This window comes from Haliaeetus leucocephalus, unplaced genomic scaffold, assembly GCF_000737465.1.
Source record: "Haliaeetus leucocephalus isolate CR32 unplaced genomic scaffold, Haliaeetus_leucocephalus-4.0 Scaffold140, whole genome shotgun sequence".
Classification (NCBI taxonomy): Eukaryota; Metazoa; Chordata; class Aves; order Accipitriformes; family Accipitridae; genus Haliaeetus; species Haliaeetus leucocephalus.
In genome coordinates this window covers 3,478,527-3,501,029 of record NW_010972576.1, presented here as the reverse complement: position 1 = coordinate 3,501,029, position 22,503 = coordinate 3,478,527, and the positions used below count along the sequence as shown (strand labels likewise).

At 37.0% G+C, this 22,503-nt stretch overlaps 1 protein-coding gene across 1 annotated transcript in view; it reads left to right on the top strand.

Moving 5' to 3' along the window:
• Window positions 1-19,712, top strand: part of RXFP1 (relaxin/insulin-like family peptide receptor 1) — a 31,104-nt gene extending 11,392 nt beyond the window's left edge. The window contains exons 2-17 of the mRNA XM_010586092.1: window positions 823-927; window positions 1,768-1,873; window positions 3,165-3,236; window positions 4,822-4,893; window positions 5,957-6,028; window positions 6,855-6,926; window positions 7,711-7,785; window positions 8,068-8,139; window positions 9,095-9,166; window positions 9,934-10,005; window positions 11,839-11,910; window positions 14,298-14,366; window positions 14,604-14,833; window positions 16,082-16,492; window positions 17,012-17,230; window positions 19,250-19,712. Coding sequence (XP_010584394.1) covers window positions 1,833-1,873; window positions 3,165-3,236; window positions 4,822-4,893; window positions 5,957-6,028; window positions 6,855-6,926; window positions 7,711-7,785; window positions 8,068-8,139; window positions 9,095-9,166; window positions 9,934-10,005; window positions 11,839-11,910; window positions 14,298-14,366; window positions 14,604-14,833; window positions 16,082-16,492; window positions 17,012-17,230; window positions 19,250-19,551 — 1,923 coding nt within the window. The 5' untranslated portion in view covers window positions 823-927; window positions 1,768-1,832 and the 3' untranslated portion in view covers window positions 19,552-19,712. The remainder of the gene's footprint in view (window positions 1-822; window positions 928-1,767; window positions 1,874-3,164; window positions 3,237-4,821; window positions 4,894-5,956; window positions 6,029-6,854; window positions 6,927-7,710; window positions 7,786-8,067; window positions 8,140-9,094; window positions 9,167-9,933; window positions 10,006-11,838; window positions 11,911-14,297; window positions 14,367-14,603; window positions 14,834-16,081; window positions 16,493-17,011; window positions 17,231-19,249) is intronic.
• Window positions 19,713-22,503: the final 2,791 nt, after the last annotated feature.

Here is a 22,503-nt window from a genome sequence, read left to right as displayed (position 1 = left end):
TCTTTTTTTTTTGGTGGTGTGTATTGCTGCTCTGTTTTGGAAGCGGTTACCTGATCAGTTAATTTACAGCTGTCAGATATATGATAGATATGTTCCAAGAAACAGGTCTGTAGTTATTTCCAGCACCACTGTATCTGGAAAAAAACATTTGTGGGAACGAACTTAAAGGTGCTCTTCATTTTTCACCTTTATGGCCATAAACCAGTCTGTTCCAGTACATCTATGCACAGTGACCAAACTCATAATAAGGAATAATGCTTTGTTGAAGAAGGTGCATGTTAAGCTTAACTTCAATTTACTGACTTAATTATGTTACACCATGTCACCCATTCCCTTGAAAAGCAGTGTTCATTTGGCCTTCATCTAGATTTTCAGGAAAGAAATTATAGGCTGCAATAGTGTGAGACAGCCCTCTGAAAGAAGTAGGCGGAGTAGTAGTAATCATTTGAGCTTTCCTGGGTAAAGTGACAAACCCGCACATTTAAGGAGGTGGGAAAATATGGTTGTCTCTTGTTTTTAGACTCCTATGCAAACAAAAAATTCTGAAGTGAAAGATTATACTTTCTCAGTGCAACTGTCACAAGAAATGTTGTTGTTGAAGGTATAAAAAGCTATTCTTACTGTTCCGCTCATAATCTCCGTACATACATGTGATTAGGCAGCTGTATAAAGATAAGGTCATCTAATGGTCTATGAAATGTTCTGGAAAAAATACGTTATTTAGATAAATCTTGATGCAACTAAATTTAGTGAAAGGATTTCTACCTTCAGCTTCTGTCTAATCTGTCTTCTATTTGTGGTGGTGGTTTTTTTTTTTATTAGAAGACAACAATGGATGGTCTCTGCAATTTGATAAACATTATACAAAGGACAAATACAATAAACTGAAATCTCTGTATGCATTTCAGACAAAGACACCTGAGTGCTGTAAGTAATTACAGATATTATTTGTGTGATGATTACTGATGATTCTTAGAAAGAAATACACAGCAATTATGCTTATCTGAAAGAGAAATATAGTGCAGTTTCATTTATAGTAAAACAGAATTCATGTTGCAGAAAACAAATGCATTGAAGCTAATTTCAGTTCCATTAGGAATGATTCGTTTTCTATAAAAGGAGTGTGAAACATATGTCAATTAGGAGGGCAATATTAATGTTTATCTGAATATATTAATACTGCTGGAAAGACAATGAAACACACATCTTTCAGAGTGAAATGAAGGCAACGTTCCTCCAAATTCACTTCTTCATACATCAAACGATTCTTGCAAACCCCCTCCACTTCTGTGGGCATTTGTCCCTTTGTACAGATTTTCTGACTCTGCTGTCTACTATGAGCATTAACTAAGCACAGAGATGAGGTGAAAGGGAGCAAAGACTTCCTGACCCATTTTCATTCCATTTTCACCTGGACAGAATTGTGCTTATTCTAGTAAATGTAAGAGGACTGAATAATCTTAAAAAGAGCCACAAAAAACCCATGCCAGATTCCTGTATATCAAGCCTAAAACTCAAGAGCTTTTACAAGCTCTTTCACAGAGGTCAGGAGGTAACATAATTGTTTGTGTCCCTTTATATTTATTGTTAGGTTCTTCCCATGTCTAAATCAATTGTGTAAAAATATGTGCCTTAATTTCTGTTTAACACAGCCTGGTATGTCTGTCTTTGTGCTCACTGTTCTTTTACACCATTTTTCTTTTCTCCACATCCCATCACACCACCCATCCCACCTTTTGCCACAACCATGTTCTTGTTCTCACACAGTGGCTGGTGCTGTGCCAGGAGAGTGTACCTGCCAAGGGCTGGAGATCTTCTGCGATGCTGCCAAAATGCATGCTGTCCCATCAGTCTCTTCAAACATAACTATAATGTAAGTAGAGCGGAAAAGTGGTCTCTTGCTCTGTTCAGTTTTGACTATCAATCCTGCAACCTTTTCACAACTACAGCCTTATAATTATGACCAGTTGGCTCAGCTGATGCTTGTGAAAGCATAGTGTCTCTCTGTTGTCTAGTCCTTTAATGTTTTAAGTACAGATTTTCCCTGCATAAAAGGAGAGAAAAGGAACTAGAAAACTCTGTGTGAAGTGATCCTTTCATTTTTGTAACAGTGACTTGAGCTAGCAACTGTTTCAGGAAATCTAAAGAAATGTTCAAAAGAAGTGTTTCCTTTTAAGAAAAAATGCTTAGGACTTTTTATTATTCTATGATCCTGCCAATATTACTAGTCTATATTCCTGCCAACAGAGTCAATAGCCTTGAACTCAGTGGAACTACCTGCTTGAACAAATCTTTTTAGTTCTCATTTGATGTCTCTGAATGTGCTGTTATTTAAAAGGATTTAGTCTGGGCTGGGTCATCATACAGATACGTATGTGTAAACCAAACTTTTGGAAGAGATCAGGGAATGGTTAATATTGCTCTTAGTTTGTGCATCACTGTTTGAGAGGCCATTTTCTGTGTGGTGAGCAGAGGGCAGTATTACGTGTCCCTGCCTGAGGAACTTCCCTGTAGAGCAGGGGTACAGATCTTTCTGTTCAGTACCAGTTTGTGCTTACGTGTGGCAGAGGTTCTCCTTGTTGGGTCTGTGTTCAAGTACTGCGATACTTCTTAACAAAGTTTGATGTGGAATGTCAAATATATTTTTAAACTGGCTGTTGGCTCAGTGTCAACAAAGACTTCAAAAATAATGGCCCAGTTCTAGCTTTAGAAAAAGCAGTGAGTCAGTTCAGCTGGCTTTCGGGCTACAGTCACTTCTAATCCAACCATGCCCTGAATGGTTTTTGTTCTTGACAGGACACTTGAGTCAGTGCCCAGTGGAGATGGGGACATAGGGACACATGCACTGGGAAATGGGTTCTATATGCATTTGAGGTTTGAAATAAATCTGTGGTTTAGTTTATACTCAAATCTTTTTAACTCTTAGATTTAACTATTTTGTCAGTTGCTCTGGGGACATGGAAGAATATTTTTTGATGATAAAGTATTTAGCTTACTGCATAAATAGATATGAATATTCAGACAAACAGTGGAGGCATATTCAGGTAGTTTCATGTTGCTTTTATTATTTAGCAGTGTGAAAGCTGCTCTTATTGAATAACAAAAAGTGGCAGCACTGTAGGAAGCTGGGAGAGTACTTTTACTCTGTGCATTCATTCCTACAGGTCTCTTCAGAGGAATCTGCTAAGGAAACTTTCTGCTGACATTTTCAAGAAATACCAAGACCTTAAAAATCTGTAAGGCTGTGCTTCAATTTAAAATACCTATTTAGTGCCTTAAATATTCACCCTCTCCCTCTCACATACACACACACAGAGCTTAACATCTGAGTGACAACCCTCAATTTATATTCAAAATTCTGTTTTGTCTTACCCTTCAGTACCTCATCTAATTGTGTAACCTGTTTGGCTCAAATAGCTTGATTTGACATCTCTCTTTTTGCAAAACTGTAATTTCTGCATATGTAATTTTTTATATTGACTATTTTATACAAGAAATATGCTAAACTTTCATCATGTCCGAAGGAAGTTACATTTATAATGAAAAATAATATGCCAAAAGAAATTGAAGGAACTTAATCCATTTATTCTACAAAACAAAAGTTTGGAAACTTAAACTTCCCTTTGTCATGGGAAGCTCACTCACATGGCACTTGGTTTTACTCAATTATTTCTGGTACCAATTTGATAATGCCCCAACTAGTCAAATTGTTATGGCAACACAATACTGCATTATGTTTTATGATGTGTAATATACATGTTGTTCAAAAATCATAGTCTTTAACAAGTTTGCTTTATATAGAATTAGTGAAATTAAGAATTAAATGCAAAAGTCTAGAGCAAGGTTCCTATGTCACCTAGAAAACTTACTGGAGTGTAACTTTTATGGAAACTGTGCTGTATTGCAGCACCATCTTGTGTTCACAAAGTTAAGTACCATTATGACCTTAGTCTTAACGTTTTCATTAAAAGAAATAAGTTGATATCTATCTGTACAAAACATTTGTTTCTAATATTAATTTCACACCTTTCTGATCGAAAGGTACATTTTCAGAAAGCTCCTAAGCAGTGTTTGACACAAACCCGTTTTGTAAAAGCCAATGTCAGATTTCTTATTGCTTTTTAACAGAAATATATCTGGATGTTTTATTAACTGTATTTTAATTAAAAGGATTTATATTTAAATATTACTCAGACAATAACATTATAATGTTTTAAAAATATTTGGAAAGGATTTAATATTTGCTGTTGATAATATTTTTTAACTCATTATTTCATCAAAGTAGATAAAGAGGAGGAAAAAACTAGTATTCTTTAGTTTGTAGAAGATTAGTAAGATTCGTTTTATGTTTTTATTATATTATCTTAAAAATGCAGCATTTTGAAAATTCTCTGACACTATAAACAGAAAATTCAAAAACACATTTTAAGTTTACATTTGCCATGCAAAATTTTCCTTGTATCGGGGTTCTGGCTAAACATAAAGATCAGGTCACACAGGTGAGAACTCTAAAGTTAGGACCTAAAACAGGACATTGCAAAAAAACACTTCATTGTTCATCTCAGGCAAACCAAGCATCCCTTTGAAGGAATTTTGTAATTCTGCGGGGGGGGGGGGGGGGGTTTTTAAAAACACCTTTAAAGTCTTTGCAGCTATAGCTGTGAAACGGTTATCATCAAATTTAAGGTGTAATGAGTAGGATAGCTTCTTTTCAAGTATCACACATGTATTCAGTTTAGTTGATAAATTTTAATTGGTTATTTATGTTTGCTTTGACTTTGGGTGCTTAGAGAATGAATTGTTGCTTTTTTATCTTCTTAGGTATCTTCAGAATAATAAAATCAGATCTGTATCTGAACGTGCTTTCAAAGGTTTATACAACTTGACAAAACTGTAAGTATTGCTTTTTGAATATTGAAGTAAAAAGCAGTGGGAAGAGCTCTGAGAGTTGCTATGGATGTTTCTCCCTTATTTGATTCAGTGTTAGGAAGTTGCAGAATGATCCAAAACTTTAATTCAACAATTGGATTGAGAAAGCAAAGATAGATTAAGAGCTATCTGTGCAGGTTTATTGCACAGGACAATGCTTTGAAAATACAAGTGGGCTCCATACTTCACTCCTGTTCCTCAGAACCTCAGAATGGAAGAAGGAGACAGTATGGAGTTACCCTGCAGAAAGTCAGAGAGAATGAAAAATGAGTAAACCAAAAGCGAGACCTTGTGATGGAAGAAAACTTTAATGTTGTATTTTGGTTTACAGAAGCAAAACCAAAGTAACCAGTATCGGGTAATGAAAACAACACTTTTTTCTTTATTTTGCAGCAGCTTTTTGAAAGGTGCTTCTAACTTTTAAGGAAAGTGCTCAGTGAGAGACATCACATAAATTGCATTGTTCAGTTCAGTTTTTTGTTTCTGCAGTGTTTTTAAAAGGAAAAATTTAAAATGTTGTACCTCCTATTTTTCCGTCCCATGAGTGTGGTTGATTATCTGTTATTACACCTGCTGTTATTACCTTCCCAGACCATTTATAGTACCCCTTCCCCTTCATTTCTCAGCCTTTCTGTTTCCATGATTCTAGTATCTACATTTATGACTAACATCCTTAGCAAAGATTGAACAGGATCCTGGGAACATTCATGGAACAAATCACTCCACAGAAGGAAACTGAGAAGGGCCTAAAATATGACACAGTGAAAATATTTATTTTGCTGTGGTTTTTTTATAGATAAGACAGAATGTTCTATATAATTGCTCTGAAAGTCCTCTTTAGAGGGAGTCCTGCCTTGGTCTCAAAGAAGGGCATGAAAATTACCATAATCAAAAATGATAATTATGAAAAATTTTAGCAGTATTCTGATAAATTTTTAAGGGAAAAAAAAAATCTTAAAACTCATTTTCATGCATCTGATGCTAATTAATCATTCCATTCATTTATCTTTGGTTGGTCTTGGTTTAGATACCTGAGTAACAACAAGATAACCAGTTTGAAGCCTGGTGTCTTTGAAGATCTCCACAGACTTGAATGGCTGTATGTTGTTTTCTTATTTGTATGTTCATCTTCTCAAGGAATAATTAAAGCAAGACAAAGAAATATTTGGATTGCTTTCATTTTTGTGCATAGTAGTACTTTATACTAGATAACTAAGGAACTCCTGTTACACTGTGCAAGGTAAAAATCCAGTTGACTTTGGTGAGAGCAGAAATTAGTTCTTGGGCCTAAATGGCTCCAATGACTGATGACTTTTACAATACTAAATAATATTTATTGGTAATTGCTTGTTACAAATTATTACGTGAAATAACTCAGATACAGTAGAAAGATAATTTTGGGGGCAAGTCTTTCCCTGTAAATAGTGCTTGAAATGTCCCAGACAAAATGACTGTCAATCTGACATATTGGTTTATTACTGCTTTTCAGACAGATGAAAATTAAATACTATTTTGACTCAGCAAATTTATTAAAAATAAGCAAATAATAACATGCCTAACATTTTCTGTGTGTTCTGAACTGTTGGATCACCATGGAACACTGTAACGTAGTGCTGCTCTGTTTTCACAGAGAATCCATTCAAAGTGTCTTGATCAAAGAATTTTAAAAACTCACAGGAAAACACTTTTTTCTAAGTTGAAAGTAATTACTTTCTCTAAGATTTTTTTTTTTTAATTAAATACTTCTTAAAGGAAATTAATTCGGTGAATACCCTGACCTGCTAAGGAGTAGTATGTTATTTTTTTAAGTAGTTTGAATGTACATTTGGAGCTATCCACTTAAAAGTCTGTTACTTTTTATCATCTGTTCAATTTAAGACTGCAGTCAATTATCAATCTGATACATGCTTTGCTGTAATTTATAGGATAATTGAAAATAATAGGATAAATCGGATCTCCCCATTAACATTTTACGGACTCAAATCACTTATACTCCTGTAAGTATGGAATAAGAACCAAAAGTGTTATTTAAAAGAACAGAACAGAAAGGGCAGATATATATAAAAACCTTTTTATAAAGACTGTGCTTGCTCACCACAGAGTGCTGGCAGTACACCTGTAGCTTTTTCTTACCCCCAGGCAAAATGTGCTGGAGTAGGAGGATTTTCGCAGCAGCAGACATGCAGTATCTGGAAAAGTGTAGGGAGATGGGTGGAAAAAAATGGTAAAAAGACGTCCCTGAGAGGGCAAGGATGTGGCAGCTGCAGCAATGGATTCCAGTTGCTCTCCAGAGCTGCAGTGCAGGAGGCGGGGGTCCCATAGCTCCTGGCCCCTGGCAGCAGCCCTGCCTCCCGCCCTGAGACCCTGTCCATAACCTGCTGCTGCTCTCTCCAGCCCCAAAGATGAGGGACCCTCTTCCCCTGCATCCTGAAAGGAAACCTCCCTTCATATCCCCCTTCCTCCATCACCCATAGAAGTTACGTGTTATGACTGAATAGTCAACATATTTGTATTGACTTGCTATGTTTTATTTAAATAGCAGTGAAGTGAACATCTTTCCTTTACCTGGTAATTAACAAGTTAAAGATAAAATACTGCTCCGCAGAATGCCACAGGGAAAATATGCAGAAGTTTAAGAAAATAATACTACCTTCAAGACTATGAGAAATGAATCAAGCTTTGACTGCCTTTTTTTCAAAAGTACAAAAGTAAGAGACATGATTTTTCTCTATAATGTAATTTTTTGCAAATATAGCCAGCTATACTATTTCTTTTTTTCAGAGAGATGATGAATAATTCTCTTGCTCATTTGCCTGGTAAACCTCTGTGCCAATATATGCCAAGACTAAACTGGCTGTAAGTCTACCTTATCTCACTAGAAAAATATTATTTGGTTGTCTTTGTGTGGCACTTCCATGCCACTTTTTCTAATGGGGTGCTGGATCTTACAGAGTGCCTGCTGGGTCACTGCAGGGTTGATGACCTGAAGTCATCAATTAAGAGTGCAGAAGTATTACATGTCTGGTTCTGACTCTCTTCTGTGCAGTCATGAAGTTCTGGTAGTATTTTTCTTTAATTACCTTAGAACAACTGCCTGAATTTATCTTCAGTGATTGATGTTTTATTTTTATATCCCAGAGACCTTGAAGGCAACCATATCCATCATGTAAGAAATGTCACTTTCATCTCCTGCAACACTCTAACTGTACTGTAAGTAATAGGATATGCTAGCTAGTCCGAGTGAGACACGCTTGTGCTGAGCAGTCAAGTGATTCATTACAGCTAATATAAAAGTTTCCTGAGTATCATGGTTATTTAGATCTCAAGGAGATTAAATTAAAATGCTTCGTTTTAAATGAGCGCTATACAGAATAACCATTGTTTACATTTATAGCAAAGTTCAGCATTGATATATGCAACTAAACTTCACTGAAGTGATTTTGACTGATACTAAGATTTAAAAATTTTCTTTCCAACTTTTTTCTTGGAAAAGGAGGCAAAAACTCATAATGGGAAGTAGCAAACATACAAAATATATAGCTTCTTTCTTCATTTTAAAGAGTTTGGCTGATGGGTTGGCTGGCTTACTAATTTTAGAATTTTCCCTCAAACTTTCTTCAGTCATGATGTAATCATCTTCAGAAAATCCCTTCCACTTTTTGATAGATTAGTAGGATCCACGGTAGCTGTCACTTTCAATTTTTAACACTTGTGCAGTACCCACATTCTTGGCTCTCTCTTTGCTTTTAAAATCCAGGTTGTTCATTTAAGGAGCAAGCTCAGTGGCAGATGAAATATGGGTGAAGGAAAAGTTGCACCGCCATGTGCCTGTGTCTGAGATGCGATTAGGTCACAAGCCTTCTAGCCCACTTAATCTTCCTCCTGTCCTCAGTCACTTTATACTAGCCTCCAATGGGGGGTGAGTGGGGGGCTGTGTGTGTATATATATATATATATATATGCACAAATATATGTATGTATAGGCAACAAAAGTTATTTATCAAATGGTAAAATGGTAAGCTTCTAGATCCGATTAGCATGTTAAATGAATTGGGCAAATATTTGAAGATGCAGAGAAGAGAAAATTTTTAAAGTTTATAAAAACTTTTGTCCAAACCCAAATAGGTGTCAAGAAGCAGCAACATAAGTTTGTTTATTTTTTCAGGGTGATGAGACGAAATAAAATCAGCTCTTTAAATGAAAACAGCTTTTCTTCTCTCCAGATGTTAGATGAATTGTGAGTAGATTTCTTCTCTTACTTGTACAAGTAGTCACAAAGTTTTATAGTTTATATTGCAAATGTCATTTATCATAAATTCTATTTCATATAACATGCTCTGGAGATAGCACCCATCTTCAGGTTTTTTTCTATATATTTAACAGGGAAGAAATAGTCAATAAAATACATACTCTGTATCAATAATATCGTGGGTTTTGCTTACAAGGTCGTTATGTTCCCTGAACAGAATAATATTATTTAATCTTAAATCACTACAGCCTAGGTGTGTGTGTGCCTTCATTGTCTTTTAGACCAGTTTGCCAGTTTCAGTCAGACTGAGAACTTTACCCCTCTGTCTAGTTATTGAGATTTATGTTTAGTGAAAATAAGGAGCAAGGCAGAGAGAAGAACAAAAGGAAAGATGTGCTGGTTAGCCCATGTGAAAGAATTCCCATCACAAATCAATGTGTTTAATTTATCTCCAAGCTCCTACAACCAAAGTTAAGGTTATTTTACTTTCTTTTTGATGTCAATAAAATAATAACAAATTATGTATCTAATGGCATATCTGAACTAACTAGGCAAAGAGAGATATGATGGATCTAGCTTCCCACTTGTTTTAACAGCATTCTTTTATACTCCAAGCTTCTGATAACCTATATAATAAATAATATCCTATTTGGCAAACAGAATAAAACTGCGTGTCTTGAAATTGCAAAACTGTTTGGTAAAATTACTGAGCCTTGTAAGAATTTACTGTATCCTACCTGTGGCTGTTTCTGCAGAGATTTGGCTAGCAACAAGATTGAATCACTTCCTCCATACATATTTAAGGATCTAAAGGAGCTTTCACAACTGTAAGGATTCTTGATTATTATATATAACTGTATATTACTCATTTGATATGATGCTTTCAGCCATGAATACTGGGAAAGAAAAGAGCCCCCTTGTTTGTATGTGTCATTTAAGCTCTGCCTAAATGTTGTGGTTTAACCCCAGCCAGCAACTAAGCCCCACGCAGCTGCTCACTCACCTCCCTCACAGTGGGATGGGGGAGAGAATCAGAAAAGTAAAAGTGAGGAAACTCATGGGCCGAGATAAAGACAGTTTAATAGGTAAAGCAAAAGCCACACACACAAGCAAAGCAAAACAAGGAATTCATTCACCACTTCCCATGGGCAGGCAGATGTTCAGTCATCTCCAGGAAAGCAGGGCTCCATCACACATAACCGTTACTTGGGGAGACAAAGGCCATCACTCCGAATGTCCTCCCCTTCCTCCTTCTTCCCCCAGCTTTATCTGCTGAGCATGACACCATATGGTCTGGGACATCCCTTGGGTCAGTTGGGGTCAGCTGTCCCAGCTGTGTCCCCTCCCAACTTCTTGTGCCCCCCAGCCTCCTCGCTGGTGGTGGTGGGGGAGAAGCAGAAAAGGCCTCGGCTCTGTGTGAGCACTGCTCAGCAGTAACAAAAACATCTCAGCATTATCAACACTGTTTTCAGCACAAATCCAAAACATAGCCCCATACCAGCTACTGTGAAGAAAATTAACTCTATCCCAGCCAAACCCAGCACACTAAAAATACTTATGCCCAAAATAATTCTATATAACATTTTGCCCAAAAGAGTTTTATAAAATATGAGTATTTTTATGTCCCAAAAGAGAGCAAGTTCAAATTCTACCTTTTTCTAGATCTTGTTAGTATATACAAAATGAACTGTGCTAGCTATAATATTATATATATAATAATTTGATGGGAATGTTTAATGTGATATCAGGATTTGGCTCTAAAACTAGATCATAAACATGTAAGAGCATCATACAGATGCCTTGTTTGCAACTGCTTTTTTCCTGTGAAAGAGTTCCACAAAACCATAAGGTATTATAAAACCAGACAGACAGTCTGTCTTTTTCCCATGATGTGTATATAGGCAAATTCTCAAACGCTGCTGCTGGAAAGTCCCAATCTTTGTCGCATAATCTGAAAGAGGCACTAGTCACAGAATTGAAGACCTTTCTGGAGGAGAGGAGGTAGTATGTGGAATAACTTATTTTTGTGCTTTTCCAGCATCCTTGGGATCCACCACAATACACTGGGGCAACCCAGTGTGTACAGCTGCATTTATTCAGTTTGCACATTTTAGTTACAATATCAAAAAGAAAACATAAGGAAAAGTTATAGGGAGAAGAAAAAGGGGATGTACCTAGAAAACACTCTTGCACAGAGCGATAGCATCTAATGCTAATGTCTATTTCTACATTCCACTGCCTCTGTCTCTTGAACTCACACAAATGATTACAAAAAAAATAGATTTTAGCAACTAGCAAAATCGATTGCAATTTATTTCTAAATGCATGCAGTTCAGCTAGGTTCTTTTACTGGAAAGACAAGTCTGAAAAGTTTAATAACTAAATATTTCTACAGTCAAAAACTTTAAGCGTCAGGTTGGGGGAGGAAGTTGTGTACGTGTACATGGCAATAGCATGCCTGTGAAGCATCTGCTCTTTCTGCTGGCTTAGCAAGCTGAATAACACTAAATGAATGTTACTATCTGCAGTTGGAACTGCCACTTGTACAAGTCTTTCCTAAAGGACTGGAAAAGCAAATGGGTTATGTAGTTTGACTTTATTTTTAGAACAAGCTGTAAGGAAGATGTACAGAGTTACTTATGTCTATGTTGTATTTACAGGAACCTTTCTTACAACCCCATCAAGAAAATACAAATAGACCAGTTTGATTTTCTAATTAAACTCAAATCCCTGTAAGTATCAAGTTTTATATTTTAGTTGTATTTTATTTGTGATTATGCATGTCTCCTTCAGAAGGACATGATCCAGAATACGTTTTGTAAGAAATTGCCCTTGAAATAGTTCATAGTTATGCTGATGATCCTCAACAATTTGAGCCTGAAAAATAATTACTAGCAATACCCAAATTTTCCTTCCTGAAAATACCAGTTTCATAATGGAAATTTTTCCAGCAAAAAGAGACCAAAAATTCAGCTTAGAGAAGGACATTGTCTTTTCTGCTATTACAGAACAAGATTAATGCAACCCTCATTTCGCTTTGTGCAATTTGTTCACATGGCTTAAGGGTCATGCAAGGTCCAGTTGGGGCTATTAGCACCATGAGCAGGTACCATTATGTAAAGAGAGGACTTATAAATGAATTTGGTATAAGTCTGGGTACATATTTCCATTCTTATAGAATCTATTGCTAACAATATGAAAAGAACAATATAAACCAAGTACAATTCAGCTGCCATGTCAGAGGTGGGACTTTTACAAATTTTTTTAAGAGTTTAGGGGGGAATCTTTGTGGGTGCACTAACACAGCAGCTCTAACTTGAATTCTGCCAGCAGATCTCTTCCTAAAAGTGTGCGATAGTACAGTGACAATCTTGCAAATTTGAAATTATCCTGCAGTAGATTTAAGCACATCTTCACAGGCCACTGCACGTCTGCAATAATAGCATGTCTGCAATAGCATTGGTTCTTGTCAGTCATCATTTCAAAATCATAGAATCATAGATTAGTTTAGGTTGGAAGGGACCTTTAAAGGTCATTTAGTCCACCCCCCTGCAATGAGCAGGGACATCTTCAACTAGATCAGGTTGCTCAGAGCCCCATCCAGCCTGACCCAGAATGTTTCCAGGGGTGAGGCATCTACCACCTCTCTGGGCAACCTGTTCCAGTGTTTCACCACCGTCATTGTAAAAAATTTCTTCCTTCTATCTAGTCTAAATCTACGCTCTTTTAGTTTAAAACCATTACCTCTTGTCCTGTCACAACACGTTGTGGAGATCCAAAAAGAGATGTCTCCTTGGGTGGGAGCATAATAGGAGTTTATGATTTGACCCCTGAGCTATAGCCAGCAGTGCACATGCCTTTGTTGATCAGTCCAGCTTCCTCACAGTGATTTGGAATCCAGTGGCCAAATTAAACTAAATTTGGTAAATGGCTAACAACCTGAAAGTACTAAATCTGTACAATTTTCATGAAAAAAAGCTGCTGAGCACAGAAAAGAATAATTAATTACCTCCCTAAAAGTCAGGCTACAGTGTGTACTTTATCCATTATTTAACACCAAAGAACTCATGCAATTCAGTGACCATGACCTTCCATGTTTTTAAGTAAGTTGTTAAATCTTAAGATAGATTTACTGGTAACTGTATATCTCAGCAGTTTGTAGAACACCAGTTGCCTCTTTGCTAGTTTGAATTAGTAAGAATAGCTGGGGAAACCACACCCTAAGATTCATTGCAGTGCTTAAACAAAACTAACACACTTCCATATTGGGGGCTTTTTTCTTGTCTCCTAGCAAAACTGCCCACCAGCCCACAGCAACTAACCAGTAAGACTGGTACTTTTCTCCACTTTTGCCTAAATGTGTTCAGAACTCACATGAGTATTGCATTCAAAGCATTGAACTGTGAATTCAAATAAGGCTCCCCACAAAGAGAACTAAAGACCTCTGACCTGTTGCACATCTAACCAGTGGATGGCATGGACTAGAATACAGAAACTGAAGTTCTAAAAGAACAACTTACACAGTTATGCTTTACTGATCTAGCACTGCATGGAAATATTAATGCCATTTTCAATATATTAAAAAAAGAAAATTAAAGTAAGAAATCCCATCTATGTCTTACAAGAACGCCAGCATTTTTCCTTACATGGTCTGTGTCCCAGCTTCTGCTGCTCTTGACACAATGAAAACTGAATTCCTGCAGTGGTTTGTTTGTCTACTAAAGCACTCCCTGGGATAAAAGACAGAAGAGACATGTAAAATATTACTATTGGAACAAGTTGTTATTTTACCAGAGATGATGAAAGAACATCAGTAGAACAATACTTTGGAAGGGCAACATAATAATTGGAGATTGCACTGCTGAGAGCACTATAAGAGCCTTCTTCATGATTTTGGAAGAACAGCAAGTTTATTAGAATTAACTGCAATTTATTTTATTCCACTTTAGCTTTTACGCAGACTTCCTGTTGAAGTTTCAAAGGGATGACAGATTAGATGCAATTAAAGTTCATCTCTAGTTTCCTATAATCATAGAAGCACAAGTAAATGCTCATAAAGTTTGTTCTTTTACTACTGAGTTTCTATGGCCTTTTACTGAGAGTATATTGTTTACAGCAGCTTGGAGGGCATTGAAATTGCAAACATCCAGAGAAGAATGTTCAGACCCTTGAGAAATCTTTCCCACATGTAAGTAGATTATTCCAGTTTGCTTTCTTTGGTCTGAATTTTACAATTTACAGAATACTGGATAACTGAAAGTGAAAGTGTATGAAAAGCAGCATGTGAGCAGTTGTCAAATTTTGACAGTTTTTAATTAACTTTTCTTCTTTCAGAATATGTTTTCTCAGTGGTTACTAGAGAGTTTTGATATTCTGGTAACCAAACTAGAACCATCTCTTATCTGTTTTTCTTTCTTACAACCAGATATTTTAAGAAATTCCAGTACTGTGGATATGCCCCTCATGTGCGCAGCTGTAAGCCCAATACTGATGGGATTTCATCCCTTGAGAATCTTTTGGCTAGCATAATACAGAGAGTGTTTGTCTGGGTTGTATCTGCCATCACCTGCTTTGGAAATATTTTTGTTATCTGCATGAGGCCTTACATCAGATCGGAGAATAAGCTCCACGCCATCTCAATAATGTCTCTCTGCTGTGAGTACTCCATGTGTAAAAGTAAAAGAATATTGGGTTTGTCTGCTCATAGCATGTATAATATTTGTTATTACAATACAGTTACATATTTCCAGCACTGGATTAACTGAACTTTCATGCTGTTGTGAATGACAATAGAAAATGCTGTATCTTATGCACCACAAGGTCTCATTAAACGCTGCCTTCGGCAGCTGATGAATTCCAAAGGTTTCATGTTTGATTTTAATGTTGCGGGTACTGTGTTAAATTCTCACTTTCTTCAGCAAGAAGAAATAAAATTCAAAAATTTTCAAAGGCCCATAAACCTAGATTTTACTATGCATTTTTGAGTAAACAGCAATTTGCATGTGTAAATGTTGTGTTCAAGATAGTTATTCTTTTTTTGCACGAGCAAAAAGTTACTTATGCAAATATAGAAAATCAATCCCTCCTAGCTCCCCAATATTAAGAATTAGGGGGTTTTATTTTAGTCCTAAGACCAAGACAAGTTTATGGATGAACTATTTGTCAGTACAGTCACTACAATCATGAGTACCTTGTCTCAGTACAGGAGAGTCTATTTCACAAATACAATTAGTTCCATTTTGAAAGATAATTGTCAACAGTGTATAAAACGATTGCAACATTTCTAAATACAGCATGTCAGTGATTTTGAAACTTTGTTGTTTCTATGGGAACGATCTGAATACTATGCAAAACTTCCAGCCAAAATACCCGAGAAGCCTTCAGCTCTCTGTTGACAACTCCTCTTCCCTTATTAGTCTTAGAAGACTATGCACATCAGTTTTGAACTAGCATAAGGTGGACAAACCAAAACTAAACTTTGAATCCAGCAGAGATGCTCTACTCAAAGCAAATTATCTTAAGCCAAATGTCAATACCAAAAGGAATAAGACCTAATGAAAAAAGCATTGCAAGAATATTTCTGTAAATGAAGCTGTATCTTTTTCTACATGCAAACCAATTTTATCTGAACTTCAAAAAATCAGGTTGGAAACAAGTATGAAACATAGACTGTCGGTCCAAATGAAAATTAAAAGAAAAAAAAAAAGGAGGAATAGAACTGAATTATACCACCTTAATTGTAAGTCACAATAGCATTCAACTATAATATTGATTTTATATCTATATATTAGCTGACTTATAAATATGTACTCATGTGTGTATGTCTATTTTTCCAATAGACATACACAGACAGAATGGGAAATTCAGATGTGTAAATAATGATGTTAAGCGCTGTGCCCACAGGTGCTGACTGTCTGATGGGAATATATTTATTTGTGATTGGAGCGTTCGATCTTAAATATCGCGGAGAATACAACAAGCACGCTCAGTTGTGGATGGACAGTATTCATTGTCAATTGGTGGGATCGCTGGCTATTCTGTCTACAGAGGTGTCAGTCTTACTGTTGACTTACCTGACTTTGGAAAAATACATCTGCATAGTTTATCCTTTTAGGTGTTTGAAGCCCAGAAAATGCAGGACAATTTCCATTTTGGTTCTTATCTGGATAATTGGGTTTGCTGTTGCTTTTATCCCACTGAGCAATAAGGAATTTTTCAGGAACTACTATGGCACCAACGGTGTCTGTTTTCCTCTTCACTCAGAACAATCAGAAAGTTCGGGAAGTCAGATTTATTCTGTTGTCATTTTTTTAGGTAAGTTGCATTTCTTCTTTATATATGATTAGAGCTGCAAATGAACTTAATTTTCAAGCAAATAAGATAGCTTTGCTATGATGTTCACACCTTGCATTTAGATGCTCCAGTAAGCACTTAAAGACTTTTTTCAGCCTGAATATTTTACTGTATTAGATAGATACTTACATAGCTTAAAATGCATGAAGGCCTGAAAAAGCAGAAAGAAACTAATGACCGATAAGTTCCTGAGTGAACAGACTTTGTCAGAAAGTAGAGCAATGGTAAGACCAGAGGAGAACTACATAGTTTGGATCAGAAGGCAGCCATTTGTCAGGTGTCAATGAATGAAATAAATACCTAAGCAGAGGCCAAAATTCAGTGTTCAGGTGAAGACAGACTCAAGATTTTCTGGCCACTTAATTCTATGGGACCAGCAGTTTAGATGAAACACTTTTCTTTACTACCCAGCCTGCAAGTAGGTGATGTGGAATTACCATTATGCTGTTAAATTATAACTCATTTTAACTTCCTAAACAGGTGTAAACTTGGCAGCTTTTATCATCATTGTGTTTTCCTACGGCAGTATGTTCTACAGTGTTCACCAAACTGCTATTATGGCTACTGAAATCCAGAATCATATTAAAAAAGAGATGATCCTTGCTAAACGTTTTTTCTTCATTGTATTTACTGATGCACTATGTTGGATACCCATTTTTATTTTGAAACTCCTTTCTTTACTTCAAGTAGAAATACCAGGTATGTCCTTTTGTGAGGCTGTTTCAACTGTGTCTGTATAAACAGTGTTGTTTCTACTTCAGAAGAAGAATTTAATATATTGAACTATATTACTATAATGAACCCTATGTTATATATCTCTATATATGTACACACACTATAATGAAGTATGTAGTTTTACTACTGAATTGCACGATATTACTATAATCATCAAAGATTAGTCACCTGTGAGTCAGCCAAAAGAACCCCAAAATTCAAATCGTTCAAGTCTGTCTCCATAGAATATCTATAAAACATACAAAATATATTTGAAAACCAAGGCTGAATTGCATTGGCTTTTCGCATCTTATGGCTTTTGCTGGTTCTGTTGCTTAAATGTGGCTCAGGACAATACAGTGTTTCCTATCTTGATTTAACAATATAATTGTTATCCTGAAATAACTTTCTTTTACAAACTGGTACTTATAGTTCAAAACATTAAGTTATATAAAGCTCTGCTTATCTTCTTTATGCTATGAATATATTCCCATGTAAAAATAGTGTAACCTAAAAGATTAAAAATTGCACCTTATTTTTTTCCTTCTTTTTGCAATACCAGTAAATGCCTGAAAAATAGCCTCTTTATGCAGGGCTTGTAAACCTTGTTAGACAGAACATGTGAACATGAACAGTACCATCAGCAATAGCGGGTTCAGACTCAATGTACAGATATATATCACAATACTACATTGGTAAGAAAACATTTTAGCTCAGAGGATTTTATCTTATGTGCTGACCAGGAGTGTTGGGAGTCACCTTTTCAAAGTTTTGACTTATATTTCAAATGTCTGGGAGTTACGTTGATTACGTCAAATATTTTCAGTTATTTTAAATCTTCTAAAATGCTCCTTCGTCAAGTTATCAAACTAACTAAGAAATTTTAAAGAAAACACTGTGAAAAGTAGATCTTGGGTTCAGCAAATGAATGTTCTGCATTAGATAAACCAGATTAAACAGTACTCATTTCATAAAATTAAAGACATAACAGATAGTTGTCTAAGTTTACAGAAGTTTTAAATGCCATTTGATAGCATTTCTTTTTCTTGGAGGATACACTGTGACAGCTTTTGAACTAAGCTTCTGCTTGTTTCCAAAACTGTAGACAATGTTATGGGCATCAATAGGAATGTATTGATATTGCAACAAAGTCGTAAAGCTGGAGGGTGGGGAGAGTGAATTAAGCTTTTTGTACTGCTTGGAACAGTTCCATAATTGTTTTATAAATCAAACAATGCGACAGAGGGCACCCACTAACATCTCTCAGCACTTTAATCCTGTCCCTTCTCCGCCTGCCCTTCAGGTAATGAGCTGATTTACCCCCCAAACAGTAAGGATGAGAAGGGGGTCCTGGAAAAATGCACACAGACCATGATATAGACAGGAGAACAGGAAACCTTCAGAAAGGCAGACAGTGTGAACATGGAAAAGCTTACCAACAGGGCAAGAAGGAAATAAGGAGGATGTATACAATGCCCTTTGCGGGGGGAAGAATGGAGAAGGCCTGGTGGAGAGGAGAAAACCAGCCTCTGAGGGGACAGAGGGACTGGAGGATATTGCTTTGTGGGAGGACAGGACATCAGGGACATCATTAGGATTGGATGTCACTAGTCATGGGAAGAGGATGGGCACCAGAGATCATGGGAAGAGATAGGGAGCAAAGCAGAGACAAAAAGTTTTGGGGCAAGAAAATGGGGCTCAGCCAGAACAAGAAGCATGCCAGGGCAAATAGGGAGTTACAGTACCAAAAAGTTGAAAAGGATAAATGGAACTACTGGGAAAGTAAAAAATGTCAGGTTTTGCACGCAGTCCTGGAAACTGAGGGAGGCAAGAGGGCCATGCAAATGTAACAGTGAAAAGAAAAAGTAAAGTACCTGTTGTGACATGAACTCAGCCTAGGAGCTCATGACTACCCCTCTCACCAGGAAGCTGTGCTGCATAGGCATTGAGCGCTTGCATTAATTAAGGGGTACAAACACTTTCCTTTCTTTTTCCCTCCCTAAGGTACCATAACTTCTTGGGTGGTGATTTTTATACTGCCAATAAATAGTGCTTTGAATCCTCTTCTCTACACTTTGACTACACGACCTTTCAAAGAAATGATTCATCAGGTTTGGTATAATTACAGACAAAGAAGATCCAAAAGAGGTAAAGGCAGTCAGAAAACATATGGTCCATCATTCATTTGGGTAGAGATGTGGCCCATGCATGAAATCACGCCAAAGGCAACGAAGCCTGTACTTTGTACAGACTCCTCTGATGCTTCGGTGACTACACAGTCAACAAGGCTAAATTCATACATGTAAATACATTTTGAATCTTCACAGTGACATCTGCACTGTTAGCTTCACATCTGTGGGCTTACTGCTTTACAGCAATGAGGAAAAATGAGGGAGTTGTGACACCTGGGCTCACGCGAATGAAAGCAGGAAGAAGAGGGAGCAGTGTGTCTGTTTGCAGGCAGAACTGACACAACAATAATTTCACCATCTCACAGTGGTACCTGACATTTTGGCAACTCATCCTAGATCAGAATGAGAAGTCAGTTGTTTGGTTTTTTCTCCTGGAAGCCAGGAGTGTGAAAAAGGAATTAATTGTAATTTCAAACATCTCACCCTGAAAGCAGAATGTTTCAAAATAATCTGTCTTTGGGGGGGGGTGGTGGGGGTGGTGTTTGTTTTTTTTTTAAATTCCCTATTTCAATAGCTGATTTTTTGTTGAGGGTTGATTGGTTTCTTCATTAAGAATTTTTTTTTCTCCTTAAAATTTCTGATTGTCTCTATTTAGGCAGCAGCAGCTCTTAAAAGCTTTAGGGAGCAATAGCCCTAAGAAAAATATTTAAATTTCATAATTAGACCAGTTTATTATATTTGCCAAAGCCAAGCAAGTGAAAATGTTGTTCCTTTTAAAAATTTACCAACTATTTCACTCATTTAAAGACAATCCTGAAATTGTAGTGATCGTTCTAGTTCAGGCAGAACCAGAACTGTGGGGAAGAAAAAAAAGAAGTTTTTCTTCAACTGAGTGATCCCCAGCCACAGCTGATGGAAGTTTCCCCCCTTCAGAAGAGCATCCTTCCCCAGAAAGACTGGACTGAGTACCCCGACATCTTGATGCTGCTTTTTTCCTCACTGTTTGTTAACGGGCTACCATAAGTAGCTCTCCACAGCTTGCAGACTTCAGCAAATTTCAGTCTTGAGATGTCTATCTCCATACACAGAATAATGGGAGACGGCCAAACAGAAGACTTAATAGGTGTCATGACAATTACGTTCCAATCACCTTGTGCATTTGACTGGATGCATTACGATTAAAATAATTTAAGGAGCACAGCCATTCAGCACTTTGGGGGGCATTATTTTACTTCCCAGTGTTACAAGGATAAAAAAAAAAAAATTATCCCATCTGAAACAATCCTCTAGAGGCAGTTCCTTTGCATATACTTACTGAAGAGAATCTTCTCTGTTATGAATTACTACGACTTCCCTAGTTCTTTCAGTACCATACTCACAGTCTGACGGCCTAGAAGCCCACAAAGGTAGAAGAAATTCTTCTTTTGCATTGGTGATTTGAAGCTTTTTAAAATGAAATTAAAAGATAATTCCAATGTTTGCACTTAACTTCTTAACAGCATAAGAAGGAGAATTAAAAAAAGTGTAACTCACACTTCAACTGTTTACAGAACTTTGGATTATCTTGAAATTGAAGATTATTAAACATCTTGTTTCCACTACTGTATGTTTTATTGAAATAAAAGATTATCTGCTGAACAAAATGACTTCTTTTCCAAGTTGCTTAGCTATATTTTGGGTTGTGGGGTTAAAAACAGCTAAGTGAAATCCTGCCACGTGGATTGCCTTTAACTGGAGCAATTAGAACTCGATTTAATAGAATTTGTGTCCTCTGGGAGCCCAAGCCTTTTCAATGACTGTAACTACTTCAGATGATGAGATACATAAGAATGTCTGTCCTTACCATTACTTCTGTTTTTCACATAAGTTGATTATGGATATATTCAATGTTGTGTTTGTTTCTATGAGTAACACAAGAATATTCATTATTTCAGATTTTTTTGCAACATCTTTATTGTTTTGGTAAGAAAATTACAGTTTTGTCTTTTAAAAAGTTCTTCTACCAGTAAAAATAAGGCTGACTAATAAATCGTGGTACAACCATGTTCTCCTGCAGTCTCCCACTGCATTTCAGCATTACTTTTTTCACATTGCTCTGGTAAAGGTACAGGAGTTTCAGTACAGCTACAGGTTAGCGATATTCCAGACCAAAAGGTTCTGTTAACTGTAAGCTCGAGACTAACTAACTAGTAACTGCTTAAGGCAAAGATATAAAATAGGACCAAATACTGAAAAAGCTCTTAACGCACTTCCCGAGGGATGGGAGAATACATTTCACAGATTCTTTTCCAACTGATGGAAGCTTTTACCTACAGCTTGAAGTAATCCATTCTATCAGTCAACAATGCTGTTAAACTTCTACCATGCAGAGATATACAATCCATCATAAGGCACTTTATTACAACAAAAGATAGTCTAAAATTGTGTGCAGTAATCAAACATCTTGTAAAAAATCTGCAGCTTTACAGAAACGTGTTGCAATACTACAAAAATTGTAAGGTTTGGGATACGGGGCTTACCTAAAGCTTGTAAATAAGCCACAACTTGCCATGTTATCCCATCCTCAACACCAAGAAAAAGCGTGCATAGAGAAAAACTGAAGTTAGTTCGGCAAGTTTCGCTGCAGTTGGCAGGGTTTCCACTGGTGACAGCTCTTAAAAAGGAGGGCTGACACTATCTCCTTGCAGGACACCACCTCCTCACCAGGAATGAGTTCCGGATATGCCACACATACCAACGTTGCATCCACCACGTTACCAGAAAAAAGAGGGGGGGGGGGGGGGGGAGTATTTCACGTATGAGATCGCTTGAACTGCAACGGAAGAGTCTAAAAGTCAGAACTGATTCCCTAAACAAAGTTATTTTACTCGGTGACTTACATACAACATCCATACGAGTCATCATCAGGTATTTCTGAAAGAACTCCGGGCTCACGGGGAGCTGCTGAGGGGAAACAAAAATCCACGTGAACTCCCTCAAGAAGGTCGTTTAAAAAAAACACCCCGCATTCCAGTCCGCCACAAGCGGGCAGCTCAGCGAGACCCGGCGGAGCCGCCGCGGGGGCAGGGTCAGCCGCTGGGCTTCAGGGACTCGTAGCCCTCCCTCAGCAGGTCCCGCCATGTTCTG